Source organism: Prionailurus viverrinus, chromosome D3, assembly GCF_022837055.1.
Source record: "Prionailurus viverrinus isolate Anna chromosome D3, UM_Priviv_1.0, whole genome shotgun sequence".
Lineage (NCBI taxonomy): Eukaryota > Metazoa > Chordata > Mammalia > Carnivora > Felidae > Prionailurus > Prionailurus viverrinus.
In genome coordinates this window covers 19,555,939-19,576,006 of record NC_062572.1, presented here as the reverse complement: position 1 = coordinate 19,576,006, position 20,068 = coordinate 19,555,939, and the positions used below count along the sequence as shown (strand labels likewise).

At 51.8% G+C, this 20,068-nt stretch overlaps 1 protein-coding gene across 4 annotated transcripts in view; it reads left to right on the top strand.

Moving 5' to 3' along the window:
* Positions 1 to 14,086, top strand: part of SPECC1L (sperm antigen with calponin homology and coiled-coil domains 1 like) — a 142,628-nt gene extending 128,542 nt beyond the window's left edge. For 3 of the 4 annotated variants that reach the window (XM_047827678.1, XM_047827674.1, XM_047827675.1), the window contains 3 exons: positions 8,736 to 8,852; positions 9,682 to 9,741; positions 11,437 to 14,086. In XM_047827678.1, the coding sequence (XP_047683634.1) occupies positions 8,736 to 8,852; positions 9,682 to 9,741; positions 11,437 to 11,526 (267 nt within the window). In that variant the 3' untranslated portion in view covers positions 11,527 to 14,086. Of the gene's footprint in view, positions 1 to 6,360; positions 7,538 to 8,735; positions 8,853 to 9,681; positions 9,742 to 11,436 lie in introns of those variants that run through there. The other variant, XM_047827676.1, reaches the window with a different exon arrangement.
* The last annotated feature ends 5,982 nt before the right edge of the window (positions 14,087 to 20,068 follow it).

Below are 20,068 nucleotides of genomic sequence, written 5' to 3'. Positions count from 1 at the left end.
AACATGTCAGTACTTCACTTTTTAAAAAAATTTTTTTGTCTTTATTTTTGAGGAGAGAGGAGACAGAGACAGAGACAGAGAGACAGAGTGCAGGTGGGGGAGGAACAGAGAGAGACGGAGACACAGAATCGGAAGCAGGCTCCAGGCTCCGAGCTGTCAGCACAGAGCCCAAAGCGGAGCTCAAACTCACAGACTGTGAGATCATGACCTGAACTGAAGTTGGACACTTAACCGACTGAGCCACCCAGGTGTCCCAGTACTTCATTTTTTTATGACTCAAAAATTTCCGTTGTATGGATATACCACATTGTGTTTATTTTTCTGTTGGTAGACTTTTGTTGGTTGGTTGTTTCCACATTTTGGCTATTGTGAATAATGCTGCTGTGAACATTCCTGGGCAGGTATTAATTTCCACGCCTGTTTTCACTTTTATGTGGATACCTAGAGTGGAACTGCCAGGTTATCTGAGAATTATATGTGTAACTTATTGAGGAACTACCACAGCAGCTACATCATTTTCCATTCCCGTCAGCAGTGTACAATTCTCATTTCTTTACATCCTCGCCAGCACTTGTTATTCAATTTTTTATTTATTTTGAGAGAGACAGAGACAGTGCGACTGGGGGAGGGAGAAAGAACCCAAAGCAGGCTCTGCGCTGCCAGTACAGAGGCCAACACGGGCCTGGACCCATGAAACCGTGAGATCATGACCTAAGCTGAAACCAAGAGTTGGATGCCCAACCAACTGAGCCACCCAGATGCCCCTGTTATTCCGTTTTGTAAAATGACATGTGTTCTATTGGCTATGAAGTGGTAGCTCTTAGTAGTTTTGATTTGCGTTTCCCTGCTGCCTAATGGAGTTGAGTGTCTTCTTATGTGTTGTTGGCCATTCATCTGTCTTCTTTGGGTAAATGTCTGTTCAGATCCTTTGCTCGATTTTGCATTTGGGCAGTTGGGTTATTTATCTTTTAGTTGAGTTGTTGACTTGTAGGTTGGTTTGTTTTTGTTTTTTTTTTTTTGTGTGTGTGTGTGTGTGTGTGTGGAAATTTTCAAATACCCACTACAGTAATGAGAGTGGTAAAGTGACCCTGTGCACATGCCCCCTGGGCACAAGTCATTGCACATGGTCCTTGCACTCTCCACCCCCACCTGGAGGTTTCCAGAACAACTCCCAGTCATTTAATGCCCTCTCACATTTAGTTTAAACTTCCTGATTGAATCATGGGTTTTTTTCATTGATTTGTTAGAAATAAGATCCAGATAAGGTTCACACGTTGCATTTGGATAACATACCTCTTTTAAGTCTATTTTAATCGTAAAATTCACCCCCGTTTTTTTTCCTTTCAGTTTGTCCTCTTGAGGGAAGTGGATCATGTATTCTATAGAGTTCTACATTTTAGGTTTTGCTGAATACATCCCTGTGCTGCTCTCCCTAGTATAAGTTGGAAAATAGAACTACAGGTTAGATCTGGTTCCGGTTCCAGGTTTTGGCAGAAACACCTCAGTTGTGGAGTTGTGTCCTGCCCTTTCAGATAGAGCAGAGCAGGACTGGCTCTGTGTTTCTGAGATGGTCCTGGCCACTCATCATCACTGTTGCCAAATGGTACCATTCCATTTCTGTCAGTCACTCCTGCTTCTTTGGAATTCCTCTTCACAAACTCTTTCATCAGCTGTTTAATTGCTTTGACATCCAGTTTGGTCGGGGAAGTTCCATCCGGTGCTTGATCCTCTCCCTTGGTTTCCCAGCCCTCAAGACTGTGAGTGGTTTCCAAGCTGGGCTGGTTGTGCTTCTGTGAGCATCATCATGAACTCCCGGATTTCACCTTTTAAATGTTCCCATCCACTGCATTTCCACCGCTGTCAGTCTTTAGATCAGTGGTCCTGACTCAGGTGATCTGGGGACCTTTAACGAAAATAACGTCCAGACAACTGGGTCAGCCTCTCTGGGGTAGAGCTGAACATGTGGCCTTGGAAAGGCCTTGCACATGATTCTGATGCACAGTGAAGATCAAAGGTCCTTATTAGAAGCCCCTCCCTGACAAGTGGCACGAGCTGCAGGGCCCTGTCTTCAGGGTTGCTGGTTCCTTCCTTCCTCCCTCTTTACCACGTAGTCCCAACACTGGACTCCATGGTGAGCAAGCCTCATGGATATATGCTGCCCTCCTTCCCTCCCCTCCCCTCCCTTCCCCTCTCCTTCTCTGACCTGGAGCAGAGAGAGCTTAGCTAAACTTCAAAAAGGAGAAAGCACTAAGGTCCCCAGGACACCTCCCTTAGATCTGCAGCCAGAGTGGGCCTGCCAGTTCACACCGTGGCAGCCCTGGGCACCAAGCAGGCTTTTGCTGGTTACATCCAGGGTCTTCTGGGGCCCTCCGTGTTTAACACTACCAGCAATGGTAAATACTGTCTCTTGATGTTTTTTCCCTCTATTTTATTTATTTGTTTGTTTGTTTAAGTTTTTATTTTTAAGTAATCTCTACACCCAGTGTGGGGCTTGAACTCACGACCCCGAGATCAAGAGCCTCATGCTATTTAGACCTCACATCCCCCTACCATACTACATATTTAAAGGTACCCTCTCCTGCCTGCCTCTCTCAGGTTTCCACGCACCCTCCAGAACTTGACCTATGGCCTGGGGCTGAGGCACCTTGGGCAGGGTTGGTTTTGTTTGTAATTCACTTGTATCTCCTGAAGGCTGGGCTGTGACCCCCAGCAGGTAGCATTCCCAGCATCTTCAGTCGCAGGAAGGACCTGGCCTCTCTGTGTTTGGCTGTGATCCCACTCTTCCACAGTTGAGACGGGCATAAGGAAATTGGTGTGAGCAGAGAGATGAATCATGGTATTTGGCTTTTCGCCCTGTGCCCATAAAAGTGGCATTTCCTTAAATAGATCAGAACCTTAATAACTATTTAAAGAACATGTGGAATTTGGGGGTGTATTTTATGGCCCTTAATTAAGCTTCAGACCAATTAAAACATTTTAAGATGTTTTATGACACTTTTTAATTTTTTTCTGTGGAGATTTTGTGTAATTTTTTCGCTCTCTTACTCCACCCCTCAACTCTCAGTGCATACAAACACACACCAAAGTGGGGCTACCTGAAGGCCACAGACAAAGGACAGCATCATATCTAAGTCACAGGAGCAGGAGAGGGCTTCTGGCCCAGGTCAAGAATTGAATGAGTGGGAAGCACCCAGCCAATCTTATGGAGGGGCGTGAGGGTGTTAGGTGTCTGGTCTGAATTTTTATGATAGTGAAAAGGACAACAGATGGGCCTGTGAAGCAGGCCACGTCCATCTGCCCCATCAGATCTCTTAGTGGACATTTCCTGGATGGGAGGACGTGTGCCTGTGGGAGAAAATGCAACAAAGTGCCTCATTTGAGTCTGTGCTGAATGCTTTCTTGAACTTTTGTTCTGGCACGTATCATAAGCCTCTCATTTTTGTCCACCTAATCCAAACATAGACTTCTCTAGAAAAGTAGAACAGTCCTGAATTGACCTGAAAACTGAATGCAAAATCTGAATTCATTAAGTAGAAACTTGCATTATAGGGGCACCTGAGTGACTCAGTTGGTTGAGTGTCTGACTTCGTTCGGCTCAGGTCATGATCTCACAGTTCGTGGGTTGGGGTCCTGCGTCAGGCTCTGTGCTGACCGCTCAGAGCCTGGAGCCTGCTTCAGATTCTGTGTCTCCCTCTCTCTCCCTTTTTCTGCTTGTGCTCTCTCTCTTTGTCTCTCAAAAATGAATAAACATAGGGGGCGCCTGGGTGGCTCAGTCGGTTAAGCGTCTGACTTGGCTCAGGTCATGGTATCATGGTTCGTGGGTTTGAGCCTGTGTCGGGCTCTGTGCTGAGCCTGGAACCTGCTTCAGAGTCTGTGTCTCCCTCTTTCTCTGCCACTCCCCTGCTCGTGTTGTCTTACTCTCAAAAATAAATAATAAACATTTAAAAAAATGAATTAGGGGCGCCTGGGTGGCGCAGTCGGTTAAGCGTCCGACTTCAGCCAGGTCACGATCTCGCAGTCCGTGAGTTCGAGCCCCGCGTCGGGCTCTGGGCTGATGGCTCAGAGCCTGGAGCCTGTTTCCGATTCTGTGTCTCCCTCTCTCTCTGCCCCTCGCCCGTTCATGCTCTGTCTCTCTCTGTCCCAAAAATAAATAAACGTTGAAAAAAAAAAATTAAAAAAAAAAAAATGAATTAAAAATGAATAAACATTAAAAAAATTTTTGTTAAAGAAACTTGCATTGTAATTACTACTGTATGTCTCTATTTTTGTAATTACTACTTCTGTGTCTCTGTTTTAAAAACAAAATTGGGGGCACCTGGGTGGCTCAGTCAGTTGAGAATCCAGCTCTTGATTTTGGCTCAGGTCTTGATCCCAGGATCGTGGGATCAAGTCCCTGCTTAAGATTCTCTCTCTCTCCTTCTGCCTCTCTCCTCCACTTGTGCTCTCTCTGTCTCTAAAATAAAAAATTAAAAATTTTTTAAAAAGAAAAAGAAAACTGTTTCCTTCTTAGAGAGCTTATTAGTGTCAGTACCTGTGAATAGTGAACAGTAAGAAAAGCACTGGTGTGTGTATTCCCTGAAAACATCGTGCTTTGGGCTTTAAGAATAGTTCATTTTATAGGTATTGGCTGGCCTGCTGAAGAAGCCATCCATGTAGGAGTCAGGGCACATCCAGGGGGGAAGGCCCTTGATCCTACCACAGCCCCTGTGGTAATCTGTAAGGTGTAAATGGCCCTTCTGTCCAGGGAGAAGTGCACTTAGGTTTTACAGTCAAGGACTTCCCTTATGCACTGAAAATGCCACTTTTTGAAAATAGAAGGTCCATCCCTAGACATCCTTTGTGAAATAAACATGCCAAAAAGTATATCTGTGAAAGTCCTAAGGCTATTACAGATAACTTTGTGACGAGGTGGCTTCTTAAGCCTAAATTAATAGCCTCAAAATTAAGAGCTCCAGAGAGGAAGCCAGCAGAACTTTCCTGTCTTCCCATCTGGGTTTTCTAGCACCCTTTTTAGCCTCAGAGAACCAGCTTCATTGTTTATAGACTTTTCCATGTTCAATCTGCATTATTTCACAGTAGAGTGATATCCCAGCCTTGAACATCAAAAACGAACAAGCAGAAGGGCGCCTGGCTCAGTCAGTTAAGCATCTGACTTCAGCTCAGCTCATGATCTCAGTTTGTGAGTTTGAGCCCTGCGTCAGGCTCTGTGCTGACAACTCTGGAGCATGGAACCTGCTTTAGATGGTGTGTCTCCCTCTCTCTCTGCCCTTCCCCTGCTCATGCTGTCTCTCTCTCTCAAAAATAAATAAACGTTAAAAAAAAAATTTGTTTTTAAATGAATAAGCAGTGAGATTGGGAGCAGAGGGTGCAGGCCCAGCACAGCTGTGGTGGCATGGGGTGATGGCAGCCTTGCCTGAGGCCTGCCTTCTCAGATTTTAGGCTTTTCTCCATTTCCTTTGAAGCACTGGCCTCATTTTCCCCCAGGGTCTCTCTGGAGGGGGTAGGAGATAGAAGGATGGGGACAGGGCATTTGAAGGTCTCACTTGGGTTTCCTGCATGTTGGCCTCAGTGTCCCTGCTGGGTACAGCGCCCAGCCTGGCTCGCCTTCAGCTGGCGGGGACAGTGACACCTGCCAGCCTGCCTGGGTTTGGACTTTGTTTTGATTTGGAAGTTTGGTAGTCAGGTACTTCAAAGTTAACTCCCCCTGCCCTAAAACTCAAGAAGCCATTGTTTCCTCATTGTTTAAATATCTTTGTCATGTTTTGTAAATGAAGTCGCTGCTCTGCCTGGAGGTTCCAGGTTTGAGGTTGGGTTTGTGTTGAGGAAGCTGGGGAAGGCTGGGGTTCCCACAGCTGGGGAACTGGAGCGCAGCAGTTTCCTCTGGAGGTGCTGGGAAGCCAGGCACGTAGGCAGCTCTGCCAGACGCCTGACTTTCAGGAGCTGGAAGAGGGGGCTGTGGCGGCAGGAAGTAGAGATTTGTTTTCCTCCAGAAATGAATGTGACCTCTGGGGGCAAGGGATGGGAGTCCTTAGCAGCCACATGTTGCTGTTGGCCTCCCACAGGCCTTGGACAGTCATTAAGAAGCTTCTCGCCCTGCTGTCCACACAGTGATACTCCGTGCCCTCGGGTCTTTGATCAGGGCACTCGTCATGAGATCTAGTCTGATTTCTGGAGTGTGGATGGGCTTTGGACAGGCCTGAGTTTGAATAACCACGTAGATCAGCTCTGGGACCTGGGCCTCCTTGCGCCCCAGCCTCCTTATCTAAAACTGCTCCCGGGTGATAGAATTAAACTGACACTCAATCCTCCCTGCTACCAGCCCAGCACCTTGGACAGGTCATTTCCCTTCCCTACTTCCAGTTTCCTCCCAGATGGTGCTGGCGCCCCTTGGCTGGCTGCTTCCTGAGATTCATGTGAGATGAAAGCGGCACGTTTGCTGTGGCGGCTCAGCAGTAACTGCAGACACCACTGGTTGCACGGCGCCCTTAAAGGAGGTGGTGACTGGTATTGTCCCCTGGAGGGGGGCGGGGAGGGGCTGTCGGGAACCGGACAGGCATGCTTATTTGGACTGTGTCTTCGTGGCCAGGAAGTGTGGGGACTGCAGCACCGAGGCAGGGAAGACCTGCCAGGCCCCAGTCACTGGGGGAGGGTTGGCGGGTGCACTCTTTGAGGCCAAGTCAGATGGCCCTGAAAGCTTACTGCGACCTTCCCTGTGACTCTTGGCAGGTTTGTATCCTTTTGTGCTTTAATCTGGTAATTTCTTTCACCACAGTTTATGAACAATGATTTCAGGCCAGATCAGCGTGACTGGCTGCCCCAAATAATCAGGTTACAGAGGGGAAATGACCTCTGGAATAATTGCCCACAGAGCTGCTGCCTTCTTGACGGCTTGTGTTTGAGTAGAAGGCCCCCCCCCCCCCCCGCCCCCAGAGGGCAGCATTCTGGGTGTCTGCATTCGAGGGCCAGAATTCACTTGGATGATGAAAGCTTATGAAGAGTTCAGCTCCGTGCTCTTCCACACTGCTTGCTGCTTTTGTAAGGAAACTGCCTGAGAGCTGCTGAGTCTGGACTAAGACTGTCTTCCCCGAAGGGCCAGTTGCCAGGCCTGGTCCTGTCCTCCCCACCTGCCCCTCATCCATTCCCCTACTTGGTGTGAGAACCTAACAGTCTGTAAACCAGGGTCAGGGATGGCAAAGTTTGTAAAACTCTGTACGTGTACACATGGTATTCATATTGTTGTGTGATCACTTGTCCCAGGAAGGAGTAGGAACCTGTACCCAGGAACGGGTGGTTTGCCTTCAATAATAAAATGTGGGCTTTCCCAGCCCCCCCAAGAACTAACCCTTGATGCAGTTGAAGTCTGCATGAAAGAACAGTGTGACCTTAAATAAGAGGTGTTTGGGAAGTGCTCTCTTTTTCAGTTTGTGGCATTTATATAAAGTGTGTGAATTTCCAAAATTTAATTGTGGAGTTTTACTTTCAAAAGGATTCTTGGGGCGCCTGAGTGGCTCAGTCGGGTGAGCATCCAAGTTCGGCTCAGGTCATGATCTCACAGCTCATGGGTTCGAGCCCCACGTCAGGCTCTGTGCTGACAGCTCAGAGCCTGGAGCCTGCTTTGGATTCTGTGTCTTCCTCTCTGCCCCTAACCCACTGGTATTCTGTCTCTGTCTCTCTCAAAAATAAATTAAAAAAAAAAATTTTTTTTAAAGGATTCTTATGGGGTGCCTGGGTAGCTCAGAAGGTTAAGGGTCAGACTCTTGATTTAGCTCAGGTCATGATCTCACGGCTAAGTCCCAAGTCAGGCTCTGGGCTGAGTGTGGAGCCTGCTTAAGATTCATATTCTCTCTCTCTCTTTTTCTCTCTCTCTCTCTCCTCCCCTCCCTCCCTCCTTCCCTCTCTCTCTCCCTCTCCCTCCCGCTCCTTCCCTCTCTCCCTCTCCCCCTCTCCTTGTCCCTCTGCCCCTCCCCTTGCCCCTCTGCCCCTCCCCCACTCGAGTGAGTATGCTCTTCCCTGTCTCTCTCTCTCTCTCTCTCTCTCTCTCTCTCAAAAAAAAAAAAAAAGAATTTTTGCAAGTAAAGGTAAAGGCTACACATTAGCCAAATTGTGTTACCATATAGTCAACTATTCTGAATATGTTACTTTTATGGTTGCAAATAATTATACTATAAATATGGAATGAGAAAGTCGAGGTGATCTGGGAGAAGCGCTGTGGGGACGCACACAGCCCCAGTGTGAATCAGCTCCCAATGTCTCCTAATGCAAGATGGCAGCTGTTGATGTCTTCAGAACACAGGGGTTTTTATGTACTATAAATCTGTGCCTGAGCCCTAATAGGGGAGGTCAGGCTGAATCATAACTTCTCAGCGTAGAACTCTGCTCCCCAGGGCCCCACGATGCTGCAGAACTGCCAGAACAGCGCCCTGTGCCCACTGTTCTTCACGTGAAGAGGAGGTGGCTCAAACGTTTGCCACCAAGGTGGCAGCAATCTGTAGGTGGTGGATAGGATGGAGTGGGGAATTGCTACAAGGCCAGTCACTGACACCTGCTGGTCTTGGGACATGGTCTTGGACATGGTCTTGGGACATGGCCCCTAGCACTCTGTGCTTTCTCCAGAAGCTCCCCCTGCCTGGCATTTGGAGGCCACGTGGCATCTGAGGCCTCCTTCCTCCTCCTCACCGTCCTCCTCAGAAGATCACAATGTGCGTTACTTACCTGTTTTTCTTCTTTTCCTTCAGAATATTGACATTACAAACTTCAGCAGCAGTTGGAATGACGGGCTGGCCTTCTGTGCTCTCCTGCATACGTACCTTCCGGCCCACATTCCATATCAAGAGCTGAACAGCCAAGATAAGGTAGGCCGGCTGTGGAATGGCCAGCTCCTGGAGTCCTTACCGCATAGGAGAGGCAGAGCCTTCCATTGGCAGGACCCAAGTCACATTGCTGGCTCACAGTGGCCTCATCCCAGCTCAGTTTTGTTCTGGGATTGAGTTATTTGTGCTGAGCCAGCCAGTCCCTGACCAACCTTTCTAGGACATTTGGTGGGTTCAGAATTCCCCAAGTGACAACATTCCCTGTGGGAGCTGTCAGCCTTCCTGGGTGATGATATTTAGAATTGAGGGTTTTACCAAGAACTGGCCACGGAGAACTGCTCAAGGCATGAGCAGTCTGGGCAGGGCTCTCACCACACCAGGCCAGCCTCCCACCAGCCCTGTGCAGTCCGGGTGTCCCACTCAGGGAGGTGCTTGGAGACAGGTTGGGGAGAACCCTCGTCCAGATGGGCACTAGGAGAGGTCCCAGGCCCGAGCCTTCCTCTGGTCCCCTCCTACCCTCAGATAACCCTTGAAGATTTTCCCCTGGGGAGGAAGCTCATTTGACAGGTGTTTCTGATCAGCTTTTGGGGTCCGGGTCCAGGCAGCTCAGGGCTGATGTGTCAGAAGCATCCCTTTTCCACAGCGAGGAAAGAAGGGGCTTCTGGAGATTGCTCTGCAGCTGGTCACCAGAGGAGTGGGTGGGCCCTGCGGAGGGGTCGTCGGGGTAGGTGGGGGCTTCAAGAGCTCCAGTGTAGGTTTGTTCTGGCACCAAGTGGAGGTGGCTGTCCATCTTCCCCGGCAGCACGGGTAGTGCAGGTTGCCTTCCTCCTGGCCTCGCTTGTCCACTCCAGTCACATAGTTTCTTTTACAGCGAAGGAACTTCACCCTGGCCTTTCAGGCAGCTGAGAGCGTCGGCATCAAATCCACACTGGTGAGTCACTGGCAGGCCCCTTCTTTTGTTGGGAAGAGCTTCCTTCTCATTAAGAGAGTTCCTGGGTGGCTACTGGGCGAGACAGGGGTCCACACGGGCCCTGGCCGGCCGAGTGAGCATCCTGCCAGAGGGGCCCCGGCAGGGGTTTCACCTCAGTCCTGTGGGCGCTTTGTGTGTCCTGAGGAAGCACCTGAGGTGGGTGGAGTCATCTTGACCACAGCCCCAGCGACTTTGACTTCCTTAGAGTCACCTTTTTCAGGTGAATCTCATGACAATAACATGTCATTGTCAGAGATGCATTCCTGTGGGTTTGTCTGCCTTTTGTCATGCTAGGGGGAGAGGAGGCGAGTGCAATTTGAGGAAGGACACTTTAGAGGTGGAGCAGGTATGCCACGCTTCACAAGTGCTGTGGCAAATGCCACTCACAGTGTGAGAAATGAGTTGTAGGGAACCCACATTTCAGGGTCATTAGGCCTCTGCTCAGTGCCCGCAGTAGCTCAAACCACACATGCTTCTGTCAGAGCTCTCACCTTGTCACCATGTCTGACTTTCTGAAGAAAATACTGCGTCCAGATGCAAAGCCAGTCCTTCCACACCTAGAGACACTTTCATTATATATATATAAAGTCTACTGAGGTGTTTGTCCAGGGCGCCCATCTTGAGATTTCCATAGAGTAAAGAGCCCTGTGGGACTGGGTCAGGGACTCAAGGGCACCCCTTACCCTCATTTGTAACAGTTGGATGGTTTTGAAGAAGTGTTTACATTCATATTTACCCCACAGGAGTGTTCGTGTAAAGTCCCAGAAGTTGTATCTTCTGAATTGACAGAAGTATGTCCTCTATTCAGCTGTACAGAGAGAAAGAGAAATTACCATTATTGAAATGTTTCCCATTAGCTGGGTATTTTATATCACATGTAAAGTACTAACATATAAAAAGCTGTCCGTTTCCCCACCCTAAAGAGCTTTTAGTCAAGATCTTACATTGAACAAACGTATTTTCTTTTTTCTATACCACCATTGGGTGGCCCGTTCCATTGTGCTGGCTGTGGCAACATGTTCTGTGTCCCTCACCCATGGTTCCACAGGTTCTCTTGAGCATGGCTCCCCTGAAAAGTCATGGATGTTCTTCAGCAACAGTGAAACTCTTTTGGGGTCTTGTAGTCATATATCCAAGTCTTGGGTTTCATCAGCTGGCATCTCACAGATCACTGATATTATGCAGGATACAGTTAGAGAACAGTGTCTTTGATGATTTCAGATGGTTGCCATGGTGAAGGACATTGGAAAGTTGAGTTCTGGGAGCCCTGGGCCCACAGAGACTCTCTCAGGACAGAGACTAGGGTGAGAAGGGCTCTCAGAAGCCACCATGTGGAGGGGTTTAAAAGAGGTAGGCAGAGAGCAAGGCCCCAAAGAAGACAAAAGCCAGCCTTGGAGGGCTGTGGCCGGGAGCAAGGGCACCCCGGTGTGGGACTCTGGGGTAGGGCTCGGGCACAGACAGGCAGCTCAGGGACCATGCTGACACTTCACAGGCACACTTGGTAGCGATGGAGCAGGCATCTTGGCCAGGCCTTTGGTGGGTATGATCAAGCTTAGCCCAGAGTTGAAGCCCCCTACTCCAGCTGTGGGGGGAGCCTGTTGGGATGGGCCCAGAGGTGACCTGGGATTCTAAGCAGGTCTCTTCCTTCTCCGCCAGGACATTAATGAAATGGTCCGGACCGAGCGGCCTGATTGGCAAAGCGTGATGCTTTACGTGACAGCAATCTACAAGTACTTTGAAACCTGAGCACACCAGAAGGACTCTCCCCATTACCAAGTGACACCAACGCCATTAGCTATGCACCCCGTAAAGCTTTCAGCGACTCTCTGGGCTGCCCCGCAGCGTGTGAGCCTTCAGCTGGGGCCTCTGAGTTGGGAGAACTCAGGCGTCTGTGGCCCACGGCTCACACTGGGCTCCTCGCACATGACCTGTCGGGTCAGAGGTCGGCGTGGGCTCAATGCACATCACACACGCTGTTTGCTGCGGAGTTTTTTTTCTGAAGAAAATATTGAACTACATTAGTGCTGCGGGGTGTAAAAAACGACTCACGCACAGCTAAACTTGGGGAAGGGGGTGAAATGATGTGGGCAGCTCACAGGGGGTTAGTGAAAGCTTTAGCTGCAGCTCTTCTGGACTCCTTGCCAGCACAGGTTCTGTCACCTGGGAGAACCGGGCAGGGAAGTCGGCACCTGGCAGAGATGGCTGGGTGAACAGGCCACGGCCCTGGACGTGGGCTCAGTTTCAAGGAGTGCATCCCATGGCAGTGGGATGGCCACCGCTTCCGGGTGACAGGGCTGTCCTGGCCCGTGTGATTTAAGTGTTTGCAACTTGAGCTAACAAATGATTGCGACTCAAGTTCCTGGCTCAAAGGGTCTGCTGCTGCTGAATGGTTGGTTTTGCTGCTGGGTCCCCCTTGTCACGCCTCTGCCGACCTGTCCTTCAGCCTTGAAGGCTTCAGCTGGGCTTGGAAACCCAGCTCTGGCATTAGGTTTCTGGACAAAAGAATTGGTCAAAAGGAGTTCTGGTTAAAAATTTTTTTTTTTCTTATGAGCAATATTGGGGGGAAAAGCTCCTGTTCTATTAGTACCAAAGTTAAATTTGTTTAGTGAACGTAGAGCTAAAACACAAAATCTGGACATTAGCCTGGTGAAAGCTAGAAATGAAGTCGGACGTAGCAGGAGAAAAAGCTAAACAGCTGGAGGGAGCCCAGACAGTGTAATTTAAAGTCACTCTGAGTCACTCAGACGAAATCCTCCTAGGCAAGAATTTAAGGAAGTGCCTTAACTCTCCTTGCAAGGAGGGTCTTGGAGGCCACTGCATCCACAGCTACAGCAGATGTCTTCAGGGCTCGTGACATGCAGCCCAGCGATGGAGTTGGTCCCCTGCCACACCACCTTCCAGGTTCCGAGTGACAGGCAGCCGCACCAGCACCTCTTCTGTGCAGCGGAACCAAAGCCTTATCATGAGGTGTCCTGGTGAGATGACTCTCAGACTGGGACTCAGCCCTTCTTGGGAACAGGGAGCCTGCATCTCATGTGTGCCTAACACAGTAGCTGTTGGTTTAAACAGTGTCAAGACCTGTTGCTTCTAGAACACAGCTGTGTTTGGCACCTGCAAAGCAGCATGAGGAAGAGTAGCCACCAGTGGAAGTAGGATCACTGCCCCAATCACAGGATGCGAAGAAGGTGCCCAGCCAACACATGGGCCGAGGGTTCTGCGTTCAAGTGTGGTGTTCCTGACTAGGACTTGACATGTCTGTAGCCTAGAGAAGAATGTGGTTATTGTGAAATGGGCTGTGTGTTGTGTGCATGTGGCCTGCTGGCCCACAGTCACATGGCTGGTAAGTGCCCATCAGCCCTGCCCAGAGGTCCTAACCTGCTGCCCCAACTGGAGGCTCTTTGTGAAATGCCTATTTTCAGCTAAGGAAGGAGAGGTCAGCAGAGTCCAGCCCCAGGGCACGCTGGAAGACCCTGGGAGATGGTACCTGTCTCAACCTTCCTGACGAGGTTCTATTCTGATTTCTGTTGCTCTGTTGACAGTTGCCCTGTGCTGTCACAGGAGGGACTGTTAGGTGAGAACGAATTGTTTTTCAGTGTCTTTCCACTTGGTCTTTCTGAGTTCCACTTTGGCTCTCATTCGCCCTCATGGAAGCCTGTGCTCCTGTCTGGACCCAGTATGTCCGATTTGCGGCCATGTTTTTGTTTATTTATTGTGTTGGGGGTGCTTTTTTGTTCTGTGAAGGAAAAGATTTCCCTGGATCTGCAGTTCACACATCTGTCCCTTCCTAGCCAAGCGAGCCAGCCCTGGCAACTCATGCTGGTAGGCATGGGGCTGTGCTCACAAGGCTGCCAGTGGGGTCAGTGACAGGGCAGAGGGTGGCCGTGGGGAGTGCCAGGACCAGTCCCACCTGTTTAAAGGCCCATTTCTGTCTCTCTGACAAGAAGCTGTACAGGGGTGTCTGGCCGGCCTGCCCACATCTGCATGTGGGTCCACAGGTGAGAAGATTCTAGAAGCGTGATTTTTGCTTTTTCTAATAGGATTCTTTTTATGATGTTGGCTTTATAGGATAATTCTAGATGGTCATACATACCTAAAAGTGCTACTGTGAGGTGCTTTTAGCCCAGTGGCACTTGACCTGAAGCCTCCAGGAAGTCATTTTGCCTCTTCTCCCTTCAAGCACAAGCTTTACTGCAAAAGGGCCAGTTACATTTCTGTATCCCTCAACCATGGGCTTCTGCTGATTGACAATACTTTTTTATTTTGTTCTATGAAATATTCTCGAATGTATTAAAATTGCTGAAAGACATCAGGCTTGGGCTTTTCTAGCTCGACATTTCCAGCTGCCCCTCTGACATGTGTGAACAGGACCCTTGAAGCCTCCTGGGACTGGCTTTTGGCAAGAGGAGGGCACCGGAGCCCAGGCTCTGTCCCCTTTATCTCCCCCTCCCCTTCAGCTCATAGGCCAGGAAACATTGTGGGGAAAGGACCTGAGGGACGGAGGAGGTGTGTGATAGGTCCCACCCTGGGCTGCTGTGCAGAGCCACCAGGCATGACCAAGTGCCCGGGCCTGAGACAAGGGTGGCCCTGGGACCACTGAGATTGTGTAACAGATACCAAGACCCCAGAAGCACAGTCTAAGTTGCCCTACAAGAACAGAAGCCCTGGCATTCCCAAGCTGTAGCCCAGACATGTGCTGTTCTGGGAAACAGAGTGGGGGGCAGGGTGCCTTGGCTTGGAGATTTTGTTATTGTTTTTTTTAGCAATGCATCTTCTTGGAGATAATTTTCAGAATATATAAAATTATAGAGAAACAAAAAATCGATAATTATACCACTCAGAGGCAACCAAACCAGTCAAGCCTTATTTTTGCTGTGTATCTTGTGTGGAATGATGATGAATCCACAGAGTGCAGCCCAGAACAACACCGGGTCCTATCACATTGCACATGTAACATGTCACATGCAGAGGGTCCCGTGGGGCTGCCTCCTGCCGGACACTCAGTGACCTAGGAGGCCCTTCCTGGGCCTGAGACCCCGCTCCCCAGGGTCAGCATCTGTCCAGTAACTGAACACACACCTGGGGAGCCCCAGAGCCCACGGTCTGAATTGAGGTATGTCCTGTGAGTGCTCAAGAGTCCCGTAAACGGTGCTGATAGCCATGAGTGTCCATTGCGGCCCAGCTTCCAGAGTGTAGCACCCAAGCCCTTGGGTTCCAGGGCTGGGCGTGGGAAGGACTGAGCTAGGACTGGGTGTGTTTCCAGCTTCTCCCCACTCACCAGCTGTGGGGCCTGGGGTGAGCTTGTGTGTTTCGCTGTGTTGGTTCTGCTGTGATCGGTAGGAGGGGTGATGCCACCCAGCACCCCTGGGCAAAGGGACAGCACAGGCTCCCTCAGCTGCTACCCCTTAGGTGTGGGGGCTGCCCTGCCTCAAACATCCCTCCTGCCTGTTATGCCTGTTGCCTCAGGAGCAGACTGAGGGGGACCGTAGAGGAGTCCATTTGTAGCCCAACTTCCTAACCTGCTGGTGGCTCCCAATGGGACCAGCCCGAGGCCTCTGCCCCCCTGGACTTAGCACTTGTTCTTCCTGTCCCTGGTTAGCTCTCTGGGGAGGGAATTGTTTCCACTTTGACTTAAGGGAAGTTTCTAGAACCTCTTTGGGGCGGGGTGGGGGGGTGGCTTTGATGGGTGGAAGCAGGAAAACACGTTTCTCTGGAAGGGGAGAGATACAGAAGCGTTCTCACCCCTCCATCCACAGCCTCGCAGAGTGGGGTCCTCGGCTGTGGGTGGCCATGCTCTGGTGACACACAGTGGCCAGCTCTTTGGCCCTATTCTTGCTGGGCTGCACTTCTCCCACCCTTGGTTTGACCTGAGTTGGTTTGGGTTGTCCTTTAAATGGAGGATGGGGCAGATATAAGGGGTCTTGTGCTCTGTACCAGGTGGATAAGGGGTGGATTCTAGTCAGGGCCTCTCCAGGCCATTGGGAAAGTACTAGATAGGAGCCCTGAGCCTACGGAGTCAGGACTTTGCTGGGCCACAGCTAGTGCATCTGTGTAGGAGGCAGGGTGGGGGTCTGGGAGGACAGGGCTCCACATTCCCTGGGCCTGGCTAGCACTGTGGGAGAGCAGGCTGAGTGTGGAGATAGAGCTGGGAGCTGGGGGGCTGTGAGGGTGGGTCAGAAGGGTGAGGGGTGGAGAGTGGGCACAGCCTGCCATCTGCGCCACCTGATCTGAGCCAGACCCAGAGCAAGGAAAGGCCCCAGGAGTCGCTGGAGGATGTCTTCATTATGGAGTGAGTATGGGGTTCTTAGGAAGGGGTTGTAGTCCTAAGAGGAGGGCTGGGGAAGAGCACAGGACCATTGGGCAGGAAGCAGGTTGCACCAAGTGGGACTTGGGACACCTGGGTTCCCCCTCCACCCCCAGGTCTAGCACCAGCTTGTGACGGGCTGGGACTCTTCTCACTTCTGCAATGTGATGACCCCCCAAAAAAGGCCCCTCCTGGTCCCGCCTGTCACTCACCCTGCTCTTTGTGAATTGGGGTAGGGAAGTGCCTGGCAGGGCATGGAGATAAGGGTGCAGGGAGTGTGGGGAGAGGGCAACTGGTTTGGTGGTCTGGCAGCTTCTGCGTGCCAGTGCCTGGGCTCCTGGCTTAGAGCCGTTCTTAGGGTGGTGAGGGGCACGCTCTTGCATGCATGTGGTCCCTGTCCATCATGGAGCCCAGGACGAGGTCGCACTCCTGTCTGGACCTCAGTTCCCACATCGACACGGATCTGCCCAGATCAGCTCAGAGGCACAGAGTTCCTAGTGGGATTGCTGACATACCCAGAAGCCAATGTGGGCTAGAACATCTTGCTGGGGACTGGGCTGGAGAATCGGAGCGCTGCCGTGCCTACAGGTGGCTCAGGGAGCTTCCTCTGGTATGATTCTGTCTTGGGGCCTGCTTTAATCTAAGCATAGAGTGGAACCCTGTGAGGTCCCCCACTTCCTCATTTCCAGAGCCCCAGGAAGTGTGCAGTGCCCCCGCCCATTTGAAAGAGAAGTTAGTGAGTATCTCAGGGTGGCCTGGCTGGTTCACAGGGACACTGGCCCCAGCACCCACTGGGTGCTTTGTCCTGGGTCTGGCATTTCTTTCCCCCTGATGTGGCCCAGCTGGCCTCAGAGCAAACAATCAGGGGCCAGAGGCCGCCCAGGTGCATCCTGGATAGGAACAAAGCTGGCGGGGGGTGGGGTGGGAGTGGGCCATCTGAGACCAGAAATCTGGAGCAGGAGAGAGCCCAGCTGGCCCCACTGCCTGGCCTGAGGATCCTGGACTTGGACGGAAGGAAGGGTGGGCGCCCATAACCTTCAAAGCCTGGCCTGGACCTGGGCAGGACACCAAGGCCCAGAGACAGAAGACGGGGCCTGCCAAGGGCATCCCCATGCCTGAGGAGCAGCAGGCCTGTGCCCTACCCTCAGAACTCCCTTGGGCATGCACAGGGGCCTCCCCTATGGCCATGACACCTGAGTGTGACTTCCAGGCTGAGGAGGGCACAGCACTGGCCAGAGCACAAGGCCAACACTGTGGTGGTGCCAGGAGCCCAAGCCCCTGGTGTTGGAAGTCCTGGAGGAGATGTGGGTCAACCATGAGCATGTCCGCTCAGTGGGGAGATGAGGTTTGTGAACAGCCCTCCCACATGCCTGCTTCCTGTCACTACTGAACTGGAGGCTCCTGGGTGTATTCTGTCTAGGTGATGGCTTCACTGGAGACCTGGACAGAGGCACATGACAGATGACACAGAACCATAGGAGTGGCTCCCTCTGCCTGTAACAGGCTGGGTGGGGAAGGACTGCTGGAGGGCAAGCCTGGGGACCTGGTGATGCTCCCGTGATGGGCAGGTCCCAGGGGCCGCAGGGAGCTGGCTCTGTGGCGGAACCAAGCCCTTCCTAATCACCTCTGGCTTAGAGGCACAGCTACCCCAGGCATGGGGCACCCATGCTGAGGAGTTGGGGGCTGCCCACTGGGCCCTGGGGGTGAACTCTGAGGGCTTTGGCATTCTGGCCCTAAGGACCAGCTGCAGAAATGAAGCCTTCAGTCCTGGGCATGGGGCCCGTCTGGTGTGGAGACAGGTGTGTGCACGGCCAGGTCACACATGGGGAGGTCAGGGTGGAAAGAGTGCTGGGCCCCAGAATAGAAATGGCAGGGGAGAGATTCATGTGGGCCCATACTGGGGGCTAGAGGGGCGATAGTGACCCCTGGGGTTGGCTGAGTGTTGGTCTCTGCCTCATGAACCCCCATAGTCCCTTCTGGACCCAAAGGTGTCTCCCTGCAAGCTGTTCCTTGCAGGGTATGTTGTGTGAGGACTTGAATGAATATGGGTCCAACAAGTGTGGGCAGGAGGGTTTTGTCTGCACCATAGGAGTAATTTATCCCATGAGATGGCACAGAAGCAAGGGTGGGAAGCCAGGGGCATGGGGGAGGATCCCCTGGCCAGGCAGCACCCCCAGCTGGTACATCATAGTCTGACTCTGGCTCAAGAGGTGGCAGGGCAGAAACAAAACTCCCATTTTATAGGTGAGGCTATGGGAAGAAACTCAAGACTTGAGGGAGAGCCACAGCACCAGTGCTGCCCCAGCGGTAGGGTCCCTGCCTGGTGGGGAGCACCTCGCTTCCGTCCCCCATTACCCCTCACAGGAGGTGAGTGGGAAGAGGGCTGGGGCCCCAAACTCCTAAACTGGGGAGCGGGGGGCAAGTAGGAGACAGGGCAAGGCTGGAGGTTGGAAAGGCATCCAGGAACTATTCCCAATTTGAAAATTCTTCTGCATCTCACCATGAGGTGCTGGGTTTCCTGGAGTTGTGTTGGGGTCTTGACCGCTCCCAGTCCGCCCTCCTCTGCCCCCCCCCCAACCCCCCCACGGCCTATCCTAATACTGGTATTAGGGGAAAGAGGAACCTGAGGGGCCGAGCTGGCTGAATGGAGACAAGAGCCCAGACTTGGGAAAGAGCTGGAAGAGGCTGTCAGGCATTGGAGGCTGAATCCAGGCAAGTGATGGGCCTCAGGTTCTAGTTCCTCAGCTGTACCTGGGCTCCGACCTCCTAACTGTCCTCTCCTGTGGGAGACCTCATGCTCCTGCCAGGGCCTCAGCTTGAGGGTCCAGTCTGGCCCTGTGCAAGCCCCTCTCCTGGGCTTTTCCCTGTGACTGTGCTGGCCCCAGGAGGTTCAAGAATGCAATCCCACGGGGCGCCTGGGTGGCTCAGTCGGTTGGGCGACTGACTTCGGCTCAGGTCATGATCTCGCGGTCCGTGAGTTCGAGCCCTGCATCGGGCTCGGTGCTTACAGCTTGGAACCTGGAGCCTGCTTCTGATTCTGTGTCTCCCTCTCTCTCTGACCTTCCCCTATTCATGCTCTGTCTCTCTCTGTCTCTAAAATGAATAAACGTTAAAAAAAATTTAAAAAAAAAAAAAAAAAAAAAAAAAAAAAAAAGAATGCAATCCCACAAGCCCTTGGCCACCAATGTCCTGGTCTCTGTGGCCATCTGATGCAGTTCATCCTGCGGTGCACAGAATTGGGATTACTCTGTCCTGATACAAGGGTAGAAGGCGGGTCTCCTCGTATGGCTGGGTTAGGGCCGTTGTGAGGTCATTCCCAATTTGAAGTATCTAAAACATGGGGTTGGGGATGAGGGGAGGATGGACTCCAGCCCAAGGGGTTGAGATTCCAGGTAGTGTATGGCACAGAAAGTGACTCCCCATCACTTTGCCCAGAGAAGTGGAAGTGGGGGGACAGGTCCCAACTGGGCCCCAGAGGCTATAAGAACAGGAGGGGCCCTGGCCCCAGAGTCTGTGCTGGGACAGTCAGATGGGTCACTGGATATTGGGGCCAGCTTTCTAGAGGCATCCTTTGAGCTGAGGTACCACTGTCCCCCACCCCCCAGCTTGGGGCAGGACTCAGGAAGGGAGGGCAAAGCTGGAGACCAGGCAGAACCTCATCGCTGAAAGCCTTGAATGCCAAGGGAAGGAGACTGGGCTTTATCAGGAATAGTGCAGCCTGTGGAAAGACTTGAGGAGGATCTGGCATGGGCACTTCCTGGGTCACAGTTAGACACTGGGGAGGGATGACACAGGCAGGCACTGACCAGCTCAGCTTCAATGATAAGGGACAGTACAGCTCTGGGAAGACTAGAACGGCAGGGGCAGCCCTGAAGTCTTCTTGGAGGAAAGGGAATACAGGCCAGGGGCCCGGCGGGCTTCACGGGGCGGGAAGAAGGACTGGGGCCAGACGCTCGTGGTGGAAGGAAAGGAGGGGGTGTGGCGCTG